The sequence below is a fragment of the Schistocerca gregaria genome, chromosome 6, assembly GCF_023897955.1.
Source record: "Schistocerca gregaria isolate iqSchGreg1 chromosome 6, iqSchGreg1.2, whole genome shotgun sequence".
Lineage (NCBI taxonomy): Eukaryota > Metazoa > Arthropoda > Insecta > Orthoptera > Acrididae > Schistocerca > Schistocerca gregaria.
This window is the reverse complement of record NC_064925.1, coordinates 320,817,628-320,838,686: the sequence shown is the minus strand read 5'-3', so window position 1 is coordinate 320,838,686 and position 21,059 is coordinate 320,817,628. Positions and strand designations below refer to the sequence as shown.

Below are 21,059 nucleotides of genomic sequence, written 5' to 3'. Positions count from 1 at the left end.
CATTCCCTGACAGAAAGCCAAAAGGAGGCGAGAGTGGACTGGTTTCGTTTCATGCTCGAAAAATTCAATGTAGGGAAGTCCCAAGACACCTACAATATCGTCACAGGTGATGAAACGTGGGTCTACCACTATGACCCTGAAACGAAGAGACAGTCTTCTGTGCGGTGTTTTCCAGGGAAGCAACCACCCACAAAAGTTGACGAAGTTGGAGTTCTGGAAAAAAGATGGTGGCAACTTTTTTCACAAAGATCGTGCATCTCACCTCTGTGACCTGGGACACACGTCGTACAGTCAATGCTGAATGGTATTTGAATGATTGTCTTCCAAAAGTCATCGCCACGTGGAAGTTACAGCATCCAAAGTCCAAGAGTGCGCACCTTCTGCTGCATCACGACAATGCATCTGTGCACAGGGCTGCCAGAACGATGGACTTTCTGGAGAAGGAAAAAGTGTGAGTGCTACCCCATCCCTCCTATTCACCTGACCTGCCCCCCTATGGCTTCTTTCTGTTCCCTAAAGCTAAGGAAAAAATTCTAGGGCAGCGGTTTTCATCAGATCAAGAGGCCATTGCAGCGTACAAGAGTGCACTAAGTGACAGCCCAAAAGAAACGTGGACTGACACATTTTTAAGTGGTTTCAGAGAATGGAAAAATGTATACATGTTAATGGAGAGTATTTTGAAAAGTTGTAAACGCTTTTTTGCAAATAAATTTTTTCCACATATTCTGCTAAAAACTTTTGTCATAGCCCTCGTAACCAGCAACGGGCAACAAGGTGCTATGGGATTCATGCACATGATTGCCTTTTAGAGATGAGTGTGCCTGGTCTTAATATTTTACATCGCCGTTGGAGCAGACTTGGCTTGTCTGTAGGCCCAGACTTATTTTAGACTTGACCAATTTTAAAAAAGATAGTATGTCAGATTTTACATTTCAATCTCTGTTTTTTTAAACACTTTAGATATTCATCACAGTTTCACAGTAGTGTACACTGATGGCTTCAAACAAGGATACTCCCTTGGCTGCTCAGTCGTGTTTCCCGACCATGTCACCAGGATTAGTTTTTTGTGATAAGTATACCATTTTCTCAGTGGGGCTCTGTGTGAAGGCACTGGAGCAGATATGATGTATTGAGGGCAAACTGTTTCTCATCTGCTCTGATTCCCTTATTGCCTTACAATCATTACAGGGTCTGTCCCCAGTTGGGAAGTTGGCCCAGCTGATATATGACCAACTACAGTTATCCAGTGGCAGGGATAGCAGGTGTCATACTGCTGGGTGCCTAGGCATATAGGGATATGGAGAAAAGAACAGGATGATTGGACTACCAAGGAGGCCTGCAGTGGACAGGATGTGACACTGTCCTATTCCCTTGCAGGCTGTTGTTTCTTCACTGTATAGGAAATTCATGTAGGTGTGGGGTGAAGAATGGCTGGTGACAACAGATAATAATTTGCGGTTGGTGAAGTCAACTACATTCCTCTTGCCGGTTACTTGGGTGGGACAAAGTGACCCTCACACATCTTCGAATTGGGCAGTGCCTTCTTACACATGGCTTCCTACTATGGTGAGAGGATCCCCCGTTTTGTGATGTGCAAATCTTGATACACCTCGTTTTAACAGAGTGCATTTTATACCGTGATGGAAGGGCTGCAGTAAATATGTAAATATTGATGTGGATCTGCTCACTATTTTAACTGATGAGACAGGTGTAACTTAAGTTTTAATGTTTTGTGATGTGTTAGGACTCTGGCCTAAGCTTTTAGGCTGGAGATTTTAGTGTGCTGCAGAGTGGCTGGCTCCTCTTTTTGTTTTATTGCAGTCAGTCAACCATGTCCATCTGCTATATTGTTTTAATTCCCTGTATCATTTTCTTCCTGTTTGTTAGTGTTTTAATATTGGAATGATACTTCATTTTGTGCTTCCATGTGGGTACATACATAGTTTTCCATGTTGCGTTCCTTTCAGTTTCCCTGCTGTTTTAAACTTCTATTTGGAGTCCTTTTCTGACACTCATCTCAAACTGTTGATGCTGAAGACCTTGCTGTTGTGTGCCTATCCTAAAATATTCATCACCACCACCACCAATTGTTTTCTCAATTCTATCATATGTTGACTTAGTGTCCCCAGAATTGGTTGCTTTCCGTATACCTGCATGTAAATTCAGACATTAGTTATTTGCACATCTCATGGATGTTTGCTTTGCTCCATTCTTTGCATCTAGCAAGTTCTCGTGATATCTTCCATTTAGATTTCTTTTTTAAGGAAGCAAGGCTTTCCATTTAGCCTCAATACTGGCTCCATCTCTTCCAAAGTTTGCTCATACCAGTCCTTGTTTCTATCTTCTTTTATTCCATAGGCCAATACTGCTGAGTTGTAGATGACACCTGACAGTTGTAGCCATTTGTTATCAATATTCCTTTCTGCTTCTATCTTTCCTAGTAAAGCACTTTCAAAATTGCTGACAAATTCTGGTTTCCATTGTGAGTCATGAACATGACATGGGTTGTTCTGTGATGACCTCTTGGTTTGGTGTGGTGATATTTTGTAGGGGTGAGCTTCATTGTGCATGCCTCCAGAGCATGGTCAATGTGTCAGTCAGCACCATGATAGCTTCTTGTCAGTAGGACATTTTTGAGGTCTGAATGCCTAGCTGTGACAAAATCAAGTTGATGTCACTGATGAGAGCAGGGACGTCTCTGGGACACCTTGTGCCAATCCTTAAGTTGAAATTATGTGTTTGTAATGCACAGTCTATAAAAGGAGCAGACTTCCAGCAGTCTGCTGCCACTTTCATCCATTTCTCCTACTCTGTGGTGACCCAGGAAAGTCAGTCACATGTTGCTATCTGATACAACTCAAGTATTGAAGTCCCTTAGAATATGTAGTGACTCGGATCCAGATACTTTGGATATTCTGTCACTGAGTAAATCATAAAACATGCTGGAAGATAAAGTGGGAATATACACATTCAGGATTACAGTGCCACTTGAAGAGCACATTGTAAAATAAGAATCCACTCTGTTCCACTAGATGATGACACTATACAGTTCAAGAAGGTGTTTTTAACTGCAAATTATATGCCGGGAAATTTTGGATTGTCTTCAGATCACCCCTGTCAGAGGAATATGTAGTTTGCCTCTCTGATAAAGCCTGTGTCTGGAAGCCGTGTCTCCTGCAGTCACACAATGCCTAAATTCAAGCAATGGAGCTCTCTGTCGATTATAACAGTCTTACAAATGAAATCAACCAATTAGGTATTGTCAATGTACTTTGGTCACATGGCCTAACAGTCCAGGTGGCAATAGAAAATGATTTATTTATTTGATTTATTTATTTTGTTTTTAGGTGTGCTATATCAACTTACTTGCTGAAGATTACTTCTAAGTCCCACACACCCTCTGAAGCAGATAGGTAGTGGCAGGGTGGCACCTTATTGGCTTCAGCTGCCCAGCTTGAGGCAGGTGGTAACTGTCCAGTGAGATGCAATGGTCTCTCCCTCTGTCGAAAGTGGCCCTTGGTACTCTAGTCTTAAGGCCAATCAGACGGAGCTTATAACTGGTAACTGCCTCTTCTTGTCTTGTGCTGATGTCCTTGGACTTTGCTGAGGCATCCTCTCCAGAATGCTACGTGCCTGAGCAATAAATACAAAGATACACAAGTCATTTAATCATCAATGTCTCCCTCTCTGCCTAAACGATAGTGCCCAAAGGAAAGGCAAGCCAGTACATCTGGTATCAATTCGGTTGCAGAAGCTGCTGGGAGGGGATGCAGTATGCCTTCCAGCCACTCTTGGAGCCTCACTCCTGGTTTTCTTTCAGGATTTTCTCCCTTAGCCTTCACCCCTCTTGAGACTAACCACAAAGCAATGGTGCAAAAGTTAATTAGAGGAAGGAATGGTAACTGAGAGAAGAGTAGGGAACAGGATATGTAGGGTATAAGATGGGTCATTGTGATTCCTCAGTTGGGACCTGCCCAACTATGTTAGACCTGTCAGTAGCTACACTACTACAATCTAACTCTCAGTTTCCTCAGAGCACACAAGCTCTCCCACCTACATGGACAGTGCTACAATAAGTCAGTGCTTCTTGATAGGGGGGCTTCATACATCTAATTCTTAATTGTTTTATCTTGTTGGCACATAAGTTCCTGATGTATTTTTGCATCTTCAGCTGTTTTTAATATTTAGTTTAGTGTTGACAATTGAAAATGTTACACATGTTGTGGAGTGCTCAGCAAATTGTTACTTATGAAAAAAATGGAACAAAGAATTTGCTTTAAATTTTGCTTGAAAAATGGAATAAAGTGCAGCACTGCATACACAAAATGTTGTCTGTGGCGTTTGGTGTCTCTACTATGAGTAAAACAAGGGTTCATCAGTGGTGTAAATGTTTCAAAGAAGGTCGAGAAGACGTCGAAGATGATGGGCACCCGAGCACATCAGTTACTGACAACATGTGGAAAAAGTCAAGAAAATCACTCTGGAAGATAACTGAATCACCATCATAGAGTAAGAGAGCTTGCTGATGATGTCAGCAAATCCTTTTTCCCATGCCAAGCAATTTTTATGGATGAAAAATCTTTATGGGTATTGTGGGCATGAAGCATCTAGCAGAAAAGTTTGTTTTAAAATTGTTGAATTGCAGCCAAGAATTGCTAAATGAAGTCAACAATGATCCACAACTTCTGAGGAAGGTTACAACAAGTAACAAAACATGGGTATACAGATATGACATCAAAACCGAGGTCCATTTGCCCCATTGGACACTACACTATGTAATCAAAAGTATCTGGACACACCCAAAAAACATACATTTTTTCATATTAGGTGCTTTGTGCTGCCACCTACTGCCAGGTACTCCACCACAGCAACCTCAGTAGTCATTAGACATCATGAGAGAACAGAGTGGAGCACTCTGCAGAACTCACGGACTTCAAATGTGGTCAGGTGATTGGGTGACACTTGTGTCATACGTCTGTACATGACATTTCCACACTCTTAAACATCTCTAGGTTCACTGTTTCTGATGTGATTGTGAAGTGGAAATGTGAAAGGACATATACAGCACAAAAGTGTACAGGCCAACTTTGTCTGTTGGCTGACAGAGACTGCCAACAGTTGAAGAGGGTTATAATGTGTAATAGGCAGACATCTATCCAGACCATCACACAGGAATTCCAAACTGCATCAGGATTCACTGCAAGTACTATGACAGTTAGGCGGAAGGTGAGAAAACTGGGATTCCGTGGTTGAGTAACTGCTCATAAGCCATACATCATGTTGGAAAATGCCGAACAACACCTCGCTCCCTGTAAGGAGTGTAAACATAGGACGATTGAACCATGGTAAAAAGTTGTGTAGTGTGATGAATCATGGTAAACAATGTGGTGATCCGATGGCAGAGTGACAGTATGGCGAATGCCCGGTGAATGTCGTCTGTCAGCATGTGTAGTGCCAACAGTAAAATTCGGAGGCAGTGGTATTATGGTGTGGTCATGTTTTTCATGGAGGGGGTTTGCACCTCTTCTTGTTTTGTGTGGCACTATCACAGCAAAGGCCTACATTGATGTTTGAAGCACCTTCTTGCTTCCCACTGTTGAAGAACAATTTGAGGATGGCAGTTGCATCTTTCAACATGACTGAGCACCTGTTCATAATGCACAGCCTATGGCAGAGTGGTTACATGACAATAACATCCCTATAATGGACTGGCCTGCATAGAGTCCTGACGTGAATCCTATAGAACACTCTGGGATGTTTTGTAACGTAGACTTCATGCCAGGCCTCACTAACCAACATCAATACCTCTCCTCAGTGTAGTACTCTGTGAAGAATGGGCTGCCATTCCCCAAGAAACCTTCCAACACCTGATTGAACATCTGCCTGTGAAAGTGGAAGCGTTCATGAAGACTATGGGTGGGCCAACACCTTAAAAATTGCAGCATTAACGATGGAGGGCATCACAAACTTGTAAGTAATTTTCAGCTAGGTGTCCAGATACTTCTGATGACATAGTGTACCTGAAGAGCCAAGACCAAAAAAATTCAGTAAGTTTGATCACATATGAAAGTTCTTCTTGCTGTTTCTTTTTTCCCAGTTACAGTGACATAGTTCATTGTGAGTTCCTATCTTATGGTCACAAGATCAATAAGGAATACCAACTGGAAGTTATGTACCATTTGCATAAAGCAATCATAAGAAAACAACAAGAATTGTGGCATAACAACTTGTCAAAATTCCATCACAGTAATGTTCCCACTTATATGTCAGTGCTTGTTCATGATTTCTTTGGCCAAAAAAAAAAAAAAAAAAAAAAAAAAGTTATGTCACCTCAGCCATCGTATTTGCCGGACTTGGCCCCCTGAGATTTCTTTCTGTTCCCAGTGTTGAAGAGAACCATGGAAGGATGTTGTTTTGCCACCATTGATAAGATAAAAAACAGAATTGTTGAAGGACCTGGACACCATGGTAAAAAATGTGTTCCACAATTTCTTCCAAGATTGGAATAAGCACAAGCACAAATGTGTTATATCTGAGGGGAATTACTTTGAAGGGAAAGTTGACATTGATGAATAAATAAGAGTGTTCAGGAAAAACAAAAATTCCCATTACTTTTGGTTACATCTCATATATTGCTCAAAAAACCATGAAGATGAGATTAGAGAGATTGAAGCTCACACTGAGGTTTATCAGCAACCATTCTTCCCACAAACCATTCACACCTGGAAGACAAAAAGAGAGAAGTGACAATGGTCCACAAAGTACCCTCTGACATACACCGCTTGCGGATTATCGATGTAGTAAAAATAGATAAACTGCACTGCCAACAACTACAGGTAAGATACGAGGCACTCTGCTGTGCTAATTTTAATACAGTTTGAATTCTCTTCGAAAATAGTGTTATCAAAGACGCTGACAAACAAGTGTAAAATATATGCAGAGAGAGAGAAAGAGGGCTTACAAAAACATTACAAAAAAATCAACACCATCTGTTAGAAAAACCTTTCACCATATATATTCAGTGGGTGAAATGTCAGACAGATGTGTAGGCCAGGTGATTAGATGTGCCTGTCATTCTACAGCTGTTTCTGTTATTCTTAGAAGGCTTTCGTATTCCTTGCAACAAGTGACTGGTATTTGCTTTACAGAAATATGGCATGTGGAACTGGTTGAAAAAGGGATAGTACATTTGGCTTTAAAATTTCACAGATTTTTTTGGTTGCTGTTCACACCGGAGTGAAGATCACATGTATCCAATGGCACCCCAAACCAAGCACACACTTCGTATTTGTCCACTGTGCCCCTCTAAAATACTGGCTAGCAGAATGCTGTGTGATGTGTGTGTGGTAGGCCTAGAATATAATGATGTACCACTCTTCTGTTATTGTTTGTGTTCTTTAATAATGAACAGCATATCTATATTAAGTCAGAATTTCTGTTACTTTTCTTGTATTCTAAATGTGTGAGATGTTTTGCAATCATGCACTGATTTCTTTCTGATTTTCTTTCTGTGTAGTTACTTAGAAATGTGTATGGTAGAAGAAATTAGAAACTCATATGTTGTTTTAGCATTTATTTGAATTCAAATACTTTCTGAAATGAGACGTATAAACTCTGTTGCATGATTTAATGTTCGTGGTTTTCAGTAGTGTCATTGTCAACGTAAGTACTACTATAGTTTGTTTGTTGTCAATAATTTTTACTTCTGTCAGTGTGTAGATTATTGTAAACCTTTGAATGTGAATTGAAAAGTTTCTAGTCTAATTAACACAGTTGGTCTGCAATTAACTCATTCACGAAACTTACCTGAACCCTCTTTATTTTTCTGGTAACATTGTACAGTACAGTACATCTCTAAGCACATGGTGGAAGTACAATTAATCAAAAAACTTAATACAGAAAAATTAAAAAGTAAGGCTGAAATCAAATGTAATAAGACTAAATTAAAATATAATCAAAACACCAAAAATAAAATATGATATATTAACCAAGGACTCATACAACTAGTTGAATTTTTATATTTAGGGTATCTCAGGGTAATGACTGCTTAGATAGCAAACGAAACAAATGGAACAGAAAAATATCTAGAAGCACATTTGCTAAACTAAATAATGGTATTGTCAAAACAAAGATTTCAATGTGTCAGGAAAGGAGACTTAATAGTCAGTACATGTTATCAGTTTTGATTTACGGCAATGAGACAGTGACTTTTAATGCAAAAACAGTGAAAAAGTGAGGGTTTCTCAATGAACAACAACAGCAATAACAGTGTATAGACAAGACACTTTGCACACACACACACACACACACACACACACACACACACACACACTCTCTCTCTCTCTCTCTCTCTCTCTCTCTCTCTCTCTCTGTCTCTGTTTCTCTCTCTCTCTCTCTCTCTCTCTCTCTCTCTCTCGCTCACTCACTCACTCACTCACTCACTCACTCACTCACACTCTCACACTCACACTCACACTCTGATAGCACTCCAATCACACTCCAATCAAACCACATCACTTCACAAGTAGTTTCAGTCAAGCAGTTATTATTGTTCTTCACAAACCCTGTTGTAACAACTATCTGGATTCTTAGCTGTCTGAAACACGCAAAACACAGGAAACAATGAAAATTCCTGGATGGCGTTATAAGAAAAATAATGGAAAGGCAACCAGTCACGTGTAGTTGACTGATTGGTGGTACATAGAAACATGCAGCCAAAAAAACAGTATTCACACTAGCTTTTGAGCTCTTGCTCTTTCTCTAGCAAAAGTACACATATTGACACACACAACCTCCCAAATGTACACACCTATGGCTGCAGCAGGACTGCCTGTTGATTATTGATTGATTATTGAGAGAAGTTACCTGGGTAGATGGCAGTGGAGAGAAGGTGTGGAAAGATGGGTGAGGCAAGGACGTGGTAGTCGGATAGTGGGAAGCAAGCCTTTTGACAGGTCACTCAGCAGCTGCACAAGAAGATGAAAGGAGTTCATAGGGTAGAACATATGAAAGGTAAAAAGGTGAAGGGAGGAGAGAAAGAAAAGCAGTGGAAGGTAGAGAGAGGGAGAGTGTGCCCACATTGGTTGGAGGCCGGAGGGGGAAAGAGGGGAGAGGGAAGAGAGAAGGGTGGTAGGAGAAGACAGTACATGATCTGGGTGATGGAGGAGTGGTGCAGACAGGAGAGAAATTGTAAGAGACAAGGTGTGGCAGTGTGAAACAGGTTAGCAGAGGTTTAGGGCAGAAGGATTGTGAAACAGCAAAATATGCTGGAGAGACAATTCCAACCTGTATAGATCAGAGAAACTGGAAGGGACTATCCAAATGACTTGCATAGTGAAACAGCTATTGAGGTCATTTTTGTAGTGATGCGCAACATGATCAGGAAGTGAACAGCCAAAATTGTATTCTGCCACAGTTTTTTTCCACGTAGGATGCTGCACAGTAATTGGGGCAGAGTTGATATATAAAATGACTGATTTGAAATGTGACCCTGCCTTTTATAGAGTAGGAAATGCATGTGACTGTACTGCAGCAGGAGGAGGTGATAGGTAGATGTATGGGACAAGACTTGCACCTTACACCTTCTCCACACCCATCTCTCTAGGCATCTTCTCTTTATAATCAGTAATCAACAATCTGTCTCAATGCAACTGCAGGTGTGTGCATTTGGATGTCTTTGTGGTTGTGTGTGTGAATTTCTGTACTGGTGCTAGAGAAAGAACAGGAGCCCAAAAGCTAGTGTGAATACTGTTTTCTGTTGCCCGTTTCTTTGTGCCACAGAGCAGTCAGCTATAGCTGAGTGGTTGCGTTTCCTTTACTTTGTGTGTGACTAATGCTATGAGACAGATTTTCTGGCTAGTACTTCCAGGAAGCAAGAATTTTTTATATTGATGAGAGATCAACATAAATGTACAGAAATTTATCCTAGCTTTCAGAACTATTCATTGCTCTCTAAGGGCTGGTTCCTCAGAACTCAAGATGAGGGAGATCCACTTGTTGGAGAATGAAATGATTACCTGTCCAGCAGTGGTTCCGCCTTTCCTTCTCATCCCATTCGGTAAGTCTTCCATTACCCGCAATTCTGGTTGACTTTTCTATAACTCTTCCCATTTCCTACATCTCGCCAGTCATTTTCCTTCATCTCTCTTCCTTTCCTTTCATCCCTTGTGTCAGAAGAAGGAGCCACTGGCTCAGAAAGCTTGTACATTTCTGTAACTTTTATGTGTTTTCTCCTGCTGCTGCTTGGTGAGTAGTTTTTTATCTATTATTATTATTATTATTATTATTATTATTATTATTATTATTATTACAGGCTTAATCAATTCAAAGATTAATTAATAACAACATGTTGTATTCCTATTATCCTCTGCCAAGCCTCTTTATCCAGCACATCTTCCTTGTCGATGCTGCAGTGTTCCAGTACTCCATTTATATGGTCTGTCCAAGAACATCATTGTCTTCTGCACTTACATGTGCTGGATGGTTTCCATTCATAAACCACCTTGGCCGCCGATCATCTGGCATCCATACCATTTTAATGATTTTCTTTCAATTCTATCTATCATTGTATAATTTGCCTTCCTTCTTGCTCGTACTTCATCATTAGTTTTCCTTTCGATTCTTGATATTCTGACACTCCTATGCAAATAATCCATTTCCATAATTATTAGTCTTCTTTTCAGATCTGCATTTAAGATCCATAGTTATGATCCATAGCATAGCACTGATTCAACCATTATCTTACCTAATATTTTCTTATTGCTGTTGGAAATACTCTTATCCCTTGTATGTTTTTTTATCTATCCAGTAATGTTATATTATCACTTCTTTCTGTTTTACTTCACAAGTGAATAGATTTATCTCAAAGTGTGTTATTTTGTAGTCAAGTTAGAAACTTTTCAATCTATCCTTACACATGTCTAGCAAAATTTAAAAATCTGCAAGTTAGTGTGGTTTTCATAGAATGTTTTTTCATGTAGTATTTTTTGTTGTGTTTAGTAAATTATTATTTTATTTGTTGCATGCAGCTAGAAAACTCACAGGTAAGAGTAGAAACATATGAAGAATTCAGCATAAATGTATTAAATTGATAAGTGTTGTGTAGTTAACACTTTTTTCCATTCTTCCTGCACTCTTTCACTTTGATTAACACTAGAGTGGTGTGAAAGTAAGAAGGTGACAGAGCGAAGGTGAATCTTTACCCACCAGTACTTTCATACCACAAACCTCAGTGCTCATTTTCAGCACATTGACCTTGCATTCTTCAGGTTTACATATTTTTTGTCATTGTAACAACTGCAAACATTCTTCTTAAAAATACCTTCTTGGCTCGATGATATCTTTGCACTCTGTGTGTAATCTTCTTCTCTTGGTTATTTTAAGATAACTGAAGCTCGCATTGTCTAATATTTTCAGCAATGAAAGTCGTAGTAGGAATACCAACAATATTGTAAAAAGTCTAGATCGCTACTCACCATAGAAATGACTTGTTGAGCTGCAGACAGGCACAATGGAAATACTGTTACACATTTATCTTTTGGTCAGAGCCTTCACAAGAAAAGAAAAGAAAAGAAAAGAAAAAACACACACACATTCACAGAAGCAGGCATATTTCACACACATATGACCACTATCTCTGGCCTCTCTGGCAGAATACAGTGGTGTAACATCAAAGGCAAGCAGCAATCCAGAGTGGGATGGAAAGGGGAGGGATAGTATGGTATGAAAGAGGGAAAAGGAGCCAGCACTGACTGGCAGAGTGTGCAGAGACTAGATGTAGCCAGAAAAGGCTGCCAGGTGCAGCATTGTGAGGCTGTGGGGGAGGGAGGGAAGTGAGAGAAAAGGGAGGGCAAAGGAAGAGGGGGAGAGAAGGGGAAAATGGCTGGTGTGTGCTTTGGCAGAGAGTGGCACACTGAGGATGAGGGCATGTGAATTGGGATGAGATGGAGGGCAGGGATGGAAACTGTTGGGTAAAATGTTTGGGAACAGTAGGATACTGTGAATTGAGGCTGGGATAGTTTCAGGAGCAGAGAATGTGTCGTAAGGATACTTTCCATCTGCACAGTTCAGAAAAGCTGGTGGACACATGACTATTTGGTGGTGGCTATTCATCCTGGTGGACAGCTGGTTGGTAATCATAACAATATAAAAAGCTCAGCAGTGATTGTAGAAGAGCTGGTATATGATATGGCTGCTTTTGCAGGTAGCTGAATATCTACTGGGGAAGGATAAGCCTGTGACAGGACTGGCATAGGAAGTGCTGAGTTGGTGGATTGGGCACGGGTATATGATCGCTATGGCAAGGGGTTGGGACTGAGATTGCGTAGCTATAGAGTAAAATGTTGTGGACGTTTGGTGGGCCATGGGAGGGCCAATTTAGGAGGGGTGGGATGGATGTTGAATAGGATGTTCCTCATTTCAAATAATCAAAACTCCAACAAAGAATGTGGTTCAGTTATTCCATTCCATGGTGATATTAGGTGACAAATGGGGTGCTTCCTTGTACTTGGTTCTTGGGTGGGGGATATGGCACAGGAAATTTATTTCTGGACTAGATCCGAGGGGTCGTACTAGGCAAGAGAGTTAGTGTCACTGCAGATATGCTGTTCCTGGGTGGCCAGGCTGTATGGGATGGATTTTTTAATGTGGAAGGGATGACAGCTTTTGAAATGCAGGTACTGTTGGTGGCTGGTGGGCTTAATGTGGACAGAAGTGTGGAAGAAGCCTTCATAGAAGAGAAGGTCAATCCCCTGGAAGATGGCACTCTGGCACCTGGAGGACCAGGTGAATATGATAGGAGAGGAGCTGTTTAGGTTGTGAAGGAAAGAGGATATGGCATCTTGGGCTGTAGTCTATATCATTAAGATATCATCAGTGAACCTGAAACAGACTAGAGGTTTGGGGCTTTTGGAGCTGAGGAAGGTTTCCTTTAGATGGACCATAAACGGGTTGGCAGGGAAGGATGCCATGTGGGTGTCAACGACTGTGCCGAAGATTTGCTTGTATACCTTCCCCTCAAAGGAGGAGTTGTGAGTTAGGATAACATTAGTAAGGTATATGAGGAATGAGACAGTGGGTCTTGAGTCTGAAGGGCATTGTGAGAGGTAGTGTTTTTAGTTGAGACAAGGCCATGGGAATGAGGGATTTTGGTGTATAGGGAAGTAACATGAATGACTGTGAGTAGGGTTTGGTATTTTTGAGGTGGGAGGATAGATTTCACTCAGTACATTTCATGTATTGGTCAGTGAGAGCCTAAATTTTTTCAGCGGGGCAGCTACAATTTACAATGGGCTGTCCAGGATTCTTGGGTTTGTGAGTTTTTAAGGGTGTGTAGAAGATAGCTGGGCGGGGTGCCCCAAGAGTGAGGAGGGAAATGGATTAAGGAGAGAGATTCTGGAATGGGCCTAAGCTGCCAATCTAGTCACTGTATGTCCACCAGGCAGCACTGACTCCTCTCCCTCCATCCTTACTGTGCTATCCCCTCCCCTGCCCCACACTCCGGATTGCTGCTTACATTAGACGTGACACCATGTGTTCTGGCCAGAGTTAGCGATCCTGCGTGCGAAGTTGCTTGCTTGTGTGTGTGTGTATGTGTGTATGAGTGAGTGTGTGTGTGTGTGTGTGTGTGTGTGTGTGTGTGTGTGTGTGTGTGTGTTAATTTTTTTTTCCTGCAGAAGGCTCTGGCCAAAAGCTAAAAGTGTAACAGTCTTTTCATTGTGCCTGTCTACAACCCTACATGTCATCTTTATGGTGGTTAGCAATCTATCATTTTCATAATATTGTTGATATTCTTTAATGTTTGTAATATTACTCATCAACTGTCATCAATTCACAGCTTTTTTATATATTAAATTAAGTTATATGCATTTGGATTGGATATTTACCTTCCAAATGTGTATGAATACTGTGTGATGCAGTAAAATGGTGCCAACTAAGCTGCCTAGGTAACTGTGATTTCCCCATCCCAGAAAGGAAGGTACAGAGAAAAACGGGCGAGGGTATGTCAATAATGTGTCTGTATTTTTCTCCTGGTTTATCTGTTGCTATTGATTATGCAGTACTAGTGATCTTTATCTGTATAGCCTACTCTTGTCAAAGGTCATAAAATACCAGTCAAAAAAACTGAAGAAAATAAGAAGAAACTATTTATTTCTCTTCCAACTGTAAAACAGAATGGATATGAGAAAGATATGCATGCAGTTAGTAGGCGACTACTTCACAAAGTACTAAGCTGGTCTTCTGGCACAGTGTCAGTATCAACTTTGCTTTTCAGATGCCTCAGGTGCTCCAATGATTTCCTGTTGCTGATGTCTTCCTATGTCAAAACTTGGTGTATGCATTCTTTCTGTGAGGCATAGACTCTGCGTATCAGTTTGGCCTTGAGTTTTTTCATAGGAGTTAATCACAGGAGGCGCCTTGATGTCTGCTGCAAAATGACAATCCAGTTGTCTGACCACTAAGGCAAACCTCATGGAATCTGTAGGTATTCCAGTGAAATGGAAACATGCTGTTGCTTGTGCAAAACACAGTGCAGGGTTATGCAACCAGAAAGTGGCAGTCACATGGCAAGTTTGGACACTGAAGGAATTGTCATGGTCGGTTCATGTGTCATCTTGTGAACTAATTTTATGGAAGTTCTTGCATTTTCTGTGCTGTTCACGCAAGCTAATCATATCAGGGTCACCAGATCAAGAAGGATAAGGTAAGGTCCATCCAAGTAATTTAACTATATGTGTGTTGTAATATTTAACCTGTTTGACACATGAACTATAACTTCTGTGCACTGTGGAAAATACCTTTATTTAGTATGACACAGGAAAAAAATATCTCAGTTAAGAGAAGTGTCACATGTGATTAGGAACAGTGCTTCTGAAGAGTAATGAATATGTAACTAAGTGAGCTATTGACATCAATGAATGTGGTAATATCAAGTCAGAGAATAAATGTAATTGTCAGTGCTGAAATACAGTGCCTCTAGTGACTGTTGCATAAACACTTTGACTGCTGCAGTAAAAAGTGACACAGCAATATTGACAATATTTTTGAATGAACAACCCTATCTTTGAGCTTGGACATTCGAAGTTCATGTGCTCATACCTTGTCTGCAATGTGATACACTTGGCCTACAGTTAATCACCAGTATGAACTTATGTATTAGCAATTTCTTTCTGCTTGCACTTTGTAGTATAAGCAGTTATAAGCAGTTAACTGCAATCTGGTGCTAATGAATGACATTGCACACAACCGTATCTGTAATTCATCAAATATGACACACCATAATGTTCTCTGTTGTATATCTGGTTATGATCATAATCCAAGACAAAATAATTGTTCTGTTGCAAGACCTTCATCTGTATTCATGCACCCATTGAATCCTGGAGCAGTAATAGTACTGGACGGTATTCCAGTTTACATTTTAGGATGTCAAAGACTCATGTAAATGTATATGACACTGTTGAGCATCATTAGCTTTTATTTCCTAAGAATTGCGAACACTCTAAACAATAACTGCTTCATGGGAGAAGCTGTAACCTCATACCATGTAAAAATGTAGATACATGCAGAAAATTATGTAAACTTATCAAGCATGATATGTCTATGCCTATATCAGAATATGAGATACAATGGCTTTTACATATCTGTGGTAAGCTATTTGGTCACTCACTGAAAATATATGGAATATGAATAAGTAGTCTATCAGTGGCAGACAATACTCTTTTTCAAGCAACTTTGGACTGAAATGCAAGTAGCCCAGCAAAACATTTGTAGAAACTCATGCACCCTCTTTTTGCTTTGATTGTGCCATTGCTAGGTCTGTGGCTCATGATGATTTTCCCCAAGTAATGTTATCATTATTTGGAAAATTGGCCGCACTATATGTTGTATTTTTGCAAAATTCTGCTTTACATAATATGTTCTACAAACAGTTGCACAGAGCTAAATTATAGTTTTACGATAGCACTGCTTATTAAAATAAATATCCATGCAGACAATTAGTGGTAGTTACCATTGTCTTATTCATTGTTGGCAGATGCGTTAGAATGCAAACGTGCTGTTAAATGGCTTTGTGACTACATTATGCACCAGTGTGGTCGGCCACCACCTGCTCACTCAAAGGACTTACATTCTGCAATTGTGGCAGCGTTCCAATGTGCAGGAGTTTGGCTTGTTGCCCACCCATATCTTCTACAGGATAAAGAGAGCCTTACAAATGTCCTTGAAGTGGTCGAATTAGGAATTTCAGGAACGAAATCTCAGGTATGTAATCTCTGTCAGTGCTAAACAGCCTGTTTTATGAAATTTATGTTAAAAAATTTAAAAATTAATTATATTAATAAATTATTCATCATAATATGAACAGTTTGGTGAAATTTTGTTAAAAAAATGCAGTGTGACCCGCAATGAAGAAAGAGTGATAAAGATGCTGCAGCAGTTTCATTACCAGAGAAGCATAGCAGTTACAGACTATAATATTAACAGAAAACAGTATGAAACTTCATACTTCCAGTTTTACCCTTCCCAAAAGGCATTATGAGAAGAAAAGGGATATAAAAAAGGAGGGCATTAGACAAATAGGTCATTTCCTAAGCAACCGAACATGCGCACTTACTTTTTTAGAGCAGGTGCAAAACTGTGTTTGCAGTCTGACTGGGGTGATGTATTGTCTTAAGTGCAATAAGTGAGATAAAACAGTAAGGGATGAAAATACGGGAGGAGCAATGCCTAAGAAAGAGGACAGCAAGAGAAAGGAGTAGAACACTAGAGAGACCTCACCTTTCCATGCACAGATGTAGAAGAGTGTTCCACACAGCTAAGTACATGGTGGGTGGCAGTAGGCTACCTCTTCCTCTTTTCAGTCAATTCAGATGATCAGTAGGTATGACTTGTTAGCCGAACTAGAGTCTGATACATAATCTAAAGGAATATAAGGTATGACAGACCAGTGTTAGAAGTGTCAATGATATATCAGCAATAGAAAAACAGAACAGAGCACAAAAAGAAATAGTCCTGTGGCTAAGTCATTTGCCCTACCCCCTCACTACCCCTTGCTGGAAAGTGAGTACAGAGTCTTTACTCATTACAGAATTATAGAACACTTTTAGAAACATTAGTAGATGATTCCGCTATTTTTACAATCCGAGCATAACATGTATCTCCACAATAAGAAATATCATAGCTTTAGCAATCACTGCTGCTTAACTTATATTTCTTTGGTTGTCATGGAAAATTGAATTGCTTCCTTCAGTGCAACTGCATTTTTGCACTTTCCAGACACAAGGCAGATGGTAAATTTTGCAGAACTGGGCTATAACAGAGTCTCCACTATTTTTTCCTCTCAATTACACATATGCTTTTATGGGCACAGATCCATTGCATGGAGACTACTCAGTTTTACACAGTAGATTTTTTGAATGGTCCCCAAAAAATGCAGTCATATTGTAGGTTTACTCGTTCCAGTGCAGCACAATCTTTGCGTAAAATTGTCAGTCATCTGGTGAGTAAGACACGTTTTATGGAACATTAATACACACATATAGTGAGACCGTTATTGAACTATATGAAATAAAAACATCAAAACTTCTGAACAGTTTGCATTAGGACATTCAAACTGCATGGTTGGCTGTGGGGCATGATGGGAATTAGTATGCGCAGTATGGTTTGGTTTAGTGACGAAGCCCACTTTCAGCTGGATCGGTTCGTCAATAAGCAAAATTATTGAATTTGGGAACTGAGAATCCTCATTATGCAAATCGAGAAGTCTCTTTGACCTCAGTGGGTGTCTGTGTGGTGTGGAATATCCAGTCACAGAGTAATTTGTGTGATATTCCTTGATGACACGGTGACTACTGAACGGTACATGAAGGTTTTGGAAAATGAATTCATTCCCATTATCCAAAGTGACCCTGATTTCGACAAGATGTGTTTAATTCAATACAGAGTTCAATCCCATTGAAGCAGGAGAGTGTTTGATGTCCTGGAGGAACATTTTGGGGACTACATTCTGGATCCAGTGTACCCAGAGGCCACTGGCTGGGCCTCAATTGGCTGCCATATTCTCTGGATCTGAACATGTGCGACTCTTTTTGTAGGGCTGTATTAAAAACAATATGTACAGTAATAACCCCAAAACCATTGCTGAACTGAAAACAGCTATTCAGGCTGTCACAAACCGCATCAGTATTCTGACACTTCAGTGTGTCATGCAGAATTTTGCTGCTCGTCTGTGCCACATCAACACCAATGATGGCAGGCATATGAAATGTGTCATAACCTAACTCCAAATTTCTGTAGTGACTAGTGACTTTACATGTCAAATAAAGAGTGATCACACCACTAATTTACGTTTTCTTTTCTCCCCCCCCCCCCCCCCCCCCCCCTTCAATTAGTTCAATAATTTTCACCCTGTAGAATGCTCAACATTGACAGATTTGTACAGAGGCCTTTAATTTTTGTAGATATTAAGAAAAATCCATCATTGGAAAAAATGCTGAAAATTGTAACTCACAGTTTTCCCCCCCCAAGAGCATAATCATTTAATATCAACATAAAAGAGCCCAGTCAAGTGCTCTATATTTGTGAAGAATTCCACAATTTTTTCGTTTTTCTCCGATCTCAGCATGACTGCTCATCAGCTTCAGCTGCCTGCTGAAAGATTGGAGAAAAAGAACAGCTTTTAAATTCTTACCAGAGAAAGCCTTTTGGACACTTTTTAATGCTTCACATTTTAAATTTCAATAGCAGAATTAGATTTCTGGGTCTGATCTGTAATTGACCTAGTTGTACATTTAAAAAAGTTAAAAATCAGATCTCAAAAGGCCTTAAGAAATGATCTTGTGAAGCTGACACATCTTGATTAGTATAATTCTACAAGGCATTTATTTAATCCTAACTTGAATATGGTTGTGCAGTGTATGGAACTGCATGATACACTTACTTAAAGATGTTTTACACTTAAAGATGTTTTACACTGTGATGTATTGTGAAACTTTGAGCATTTCTGAGTGCCGTGATAAATTAGTATTGTTATCCTCAATTGTAGGCTTAAACTAAATTGTGCTCTTTTAAAAATTTCAAGGACAGTAAGCGTATCCTTGTTCAAACCAATCTTTCTCTAATTTCATTGTACAATTGTGTGAGATTAGTTTCAGAATTTTTGGATGCTTACATAACTATAAATTCATAAGTTAGTGGTATGTGTGTTTTGGATGTGTAATTTAATTAATCACAAATCAATATTTGGGGTTCACACTTCAGCCAAAGTATACATCACCCCTGAACTTCACTGTATATCAACACAAATATATGTGAGTTTTTGAGAACTTTTGGAAGCTATCATTGTCCTTTGTCTAATCGAAGAGCAATTTGTAGCAAATCAGTGTTTGTGATCTAGTTACTGCAGCAGATTTTCTAACTAACATTTTGTTATGGCGCAAAGTCAAGCACTGGCACGTCAATGATAGAGAAGAGATGGCTGTGAGAAGAGGTCAGCCAATCGCACACTGACAGACCATCCCTCCAGGATAACAATGCGACAGCAGCAGCCCCTACTTGAAGAGGACGTAAGGCCCATGCCAGATGGCGATGGCCCACTTTGATAGCAGCATCAACGTTAACCACTTCGTTAGGGATCTCTATGTAGTTCAGACTTTTATTTGTCTATTCTGAAGAAGACTGATTATTTTGTATGTCGCCCTTCGCTTGTGACACATATAGCAAAGTTAAGTATTGTAATTGTCTTCTTGTAATAAAACTCGTTAATGTGAGTTTTTTGATTGTTTGTCAAGCGAATATATTTGGTAATTGATTTCCTCTCCTAAAGACATATTCAAAAATGTATAACACTGTACCATTCAGTGAAACACAACATTATTAATTACATAACACAACAGGATCATAAACTCGTCCACTTGCTGGAGTTGTCAGAAAACGAATGAAAACCAAGTAAAAACATAACAAAAAATTTACTTTGACTCTCGTGTACCATTGCTCAAGAGTAGAACATTCAAAGGTGCTCAAAGTGGTGACCCTGGGCACCAGTACACTGGTGCACTCGTTGAATGAAAGAATTATATACTGCTCCCAGTGTTACCTGCTGAAGAGAATTACAAGCAAGCACAACACATTTGTGAATGTTCTCTGGAGTTGTTGTAATATTGCAGTAGATAATGTCTTCAATGCATGTTGTTGTTGTTGTTGTGGTCTTCAGTCGAGAGACTGGTTTGATGCAGCTCTCCATGCTACTGTATCCTGTGCAAGCTTCATCATCTCCCTGTACCTACTGCAACCTACATCCTTCTGAATCTGTTTAATGTATTCATCTCTTGGTCTCCCTCTATGATTTTTACCCTCCACGCTTCAATGCATACCCAAAGAAAAAGTCCAGATGATTTAAATCAGGAGACCTAGCAGGCCAAGCAACTGTTCCGCCTCAACCAATCCATCTGGCAGGATATCTTCGGTTCAGAACACGATGTTCATGCAAGGCATTATGTGCTGAACATCCACAGTGTTGATACCACATAATCTTTCTGGTTGTTACTGGCACTTCATCCAGAAGAGGAGGAAGAATTCGTCCGAGGAAGTTGGCATATGCTGTGCCGTTTAGACCATTGATGAAATAAGGGCCAGTAATTGTAGTACCAAGCATCCCACACCAGACGTTAACTCTCCATTGACACTGATGTTCCACCTGTCTAAGCCATAATGAGTTGTCACTGGACCATTAATGCATGTTCCTTGTATTTACCTGTCCTTTGTTTGAGAAGGAACATTCATAGCTAAATAGAACATTGGAGAAGTAGTTCGGGTTGGCAAGGATTTTCTGCTGTGCCCACTGACAGAACTGTACACGATCCTGGAAATCATTCCCATGCAATTCTTGATGTTGGTGTGCATGGTAAGGTTGGAACTAGTGATGTGTAAAAATATGATGTACACTGTTTTTATGAATGCCAATCTTGTGTTCAAGCTGTCGTATGCTCACATGTGGATTCAGAGCAACGGAAGCGAGAACAGTAGCTTTGTCTGTCTGTGCGAGTGCTACAATGATTGCATTGTTG

At 40.0% G+C, this 21,059-nt stretch overlaps 1 protein-coding gene across 9 annotated transcripts in view; it reads left to right on the top strand.

Annotated features, from left to right (window-relative positions):
• Positions 1-21,059, top strand: part of LOC126278998 (ral GTPase-activating protein subunit beta) — a 360,574-nt gene that overhangs the window by 206,705 nt on the left and 132,810 nt on the right. For all 9 annotated transcript variants that reach the window (XM_049979327.1, XM_049979325.1, XM_049979321.1 and 6 more), the window contains one exon: positions 16,031-16,257. In XM_049979327.1, coding sequence (XP_049835284.1) covers positions 16,031-16,257 — 227 coding nt within the window. The remainder of the gene's footprint in view (positions 1-16,030; positions 16,258-21,059) is intronic.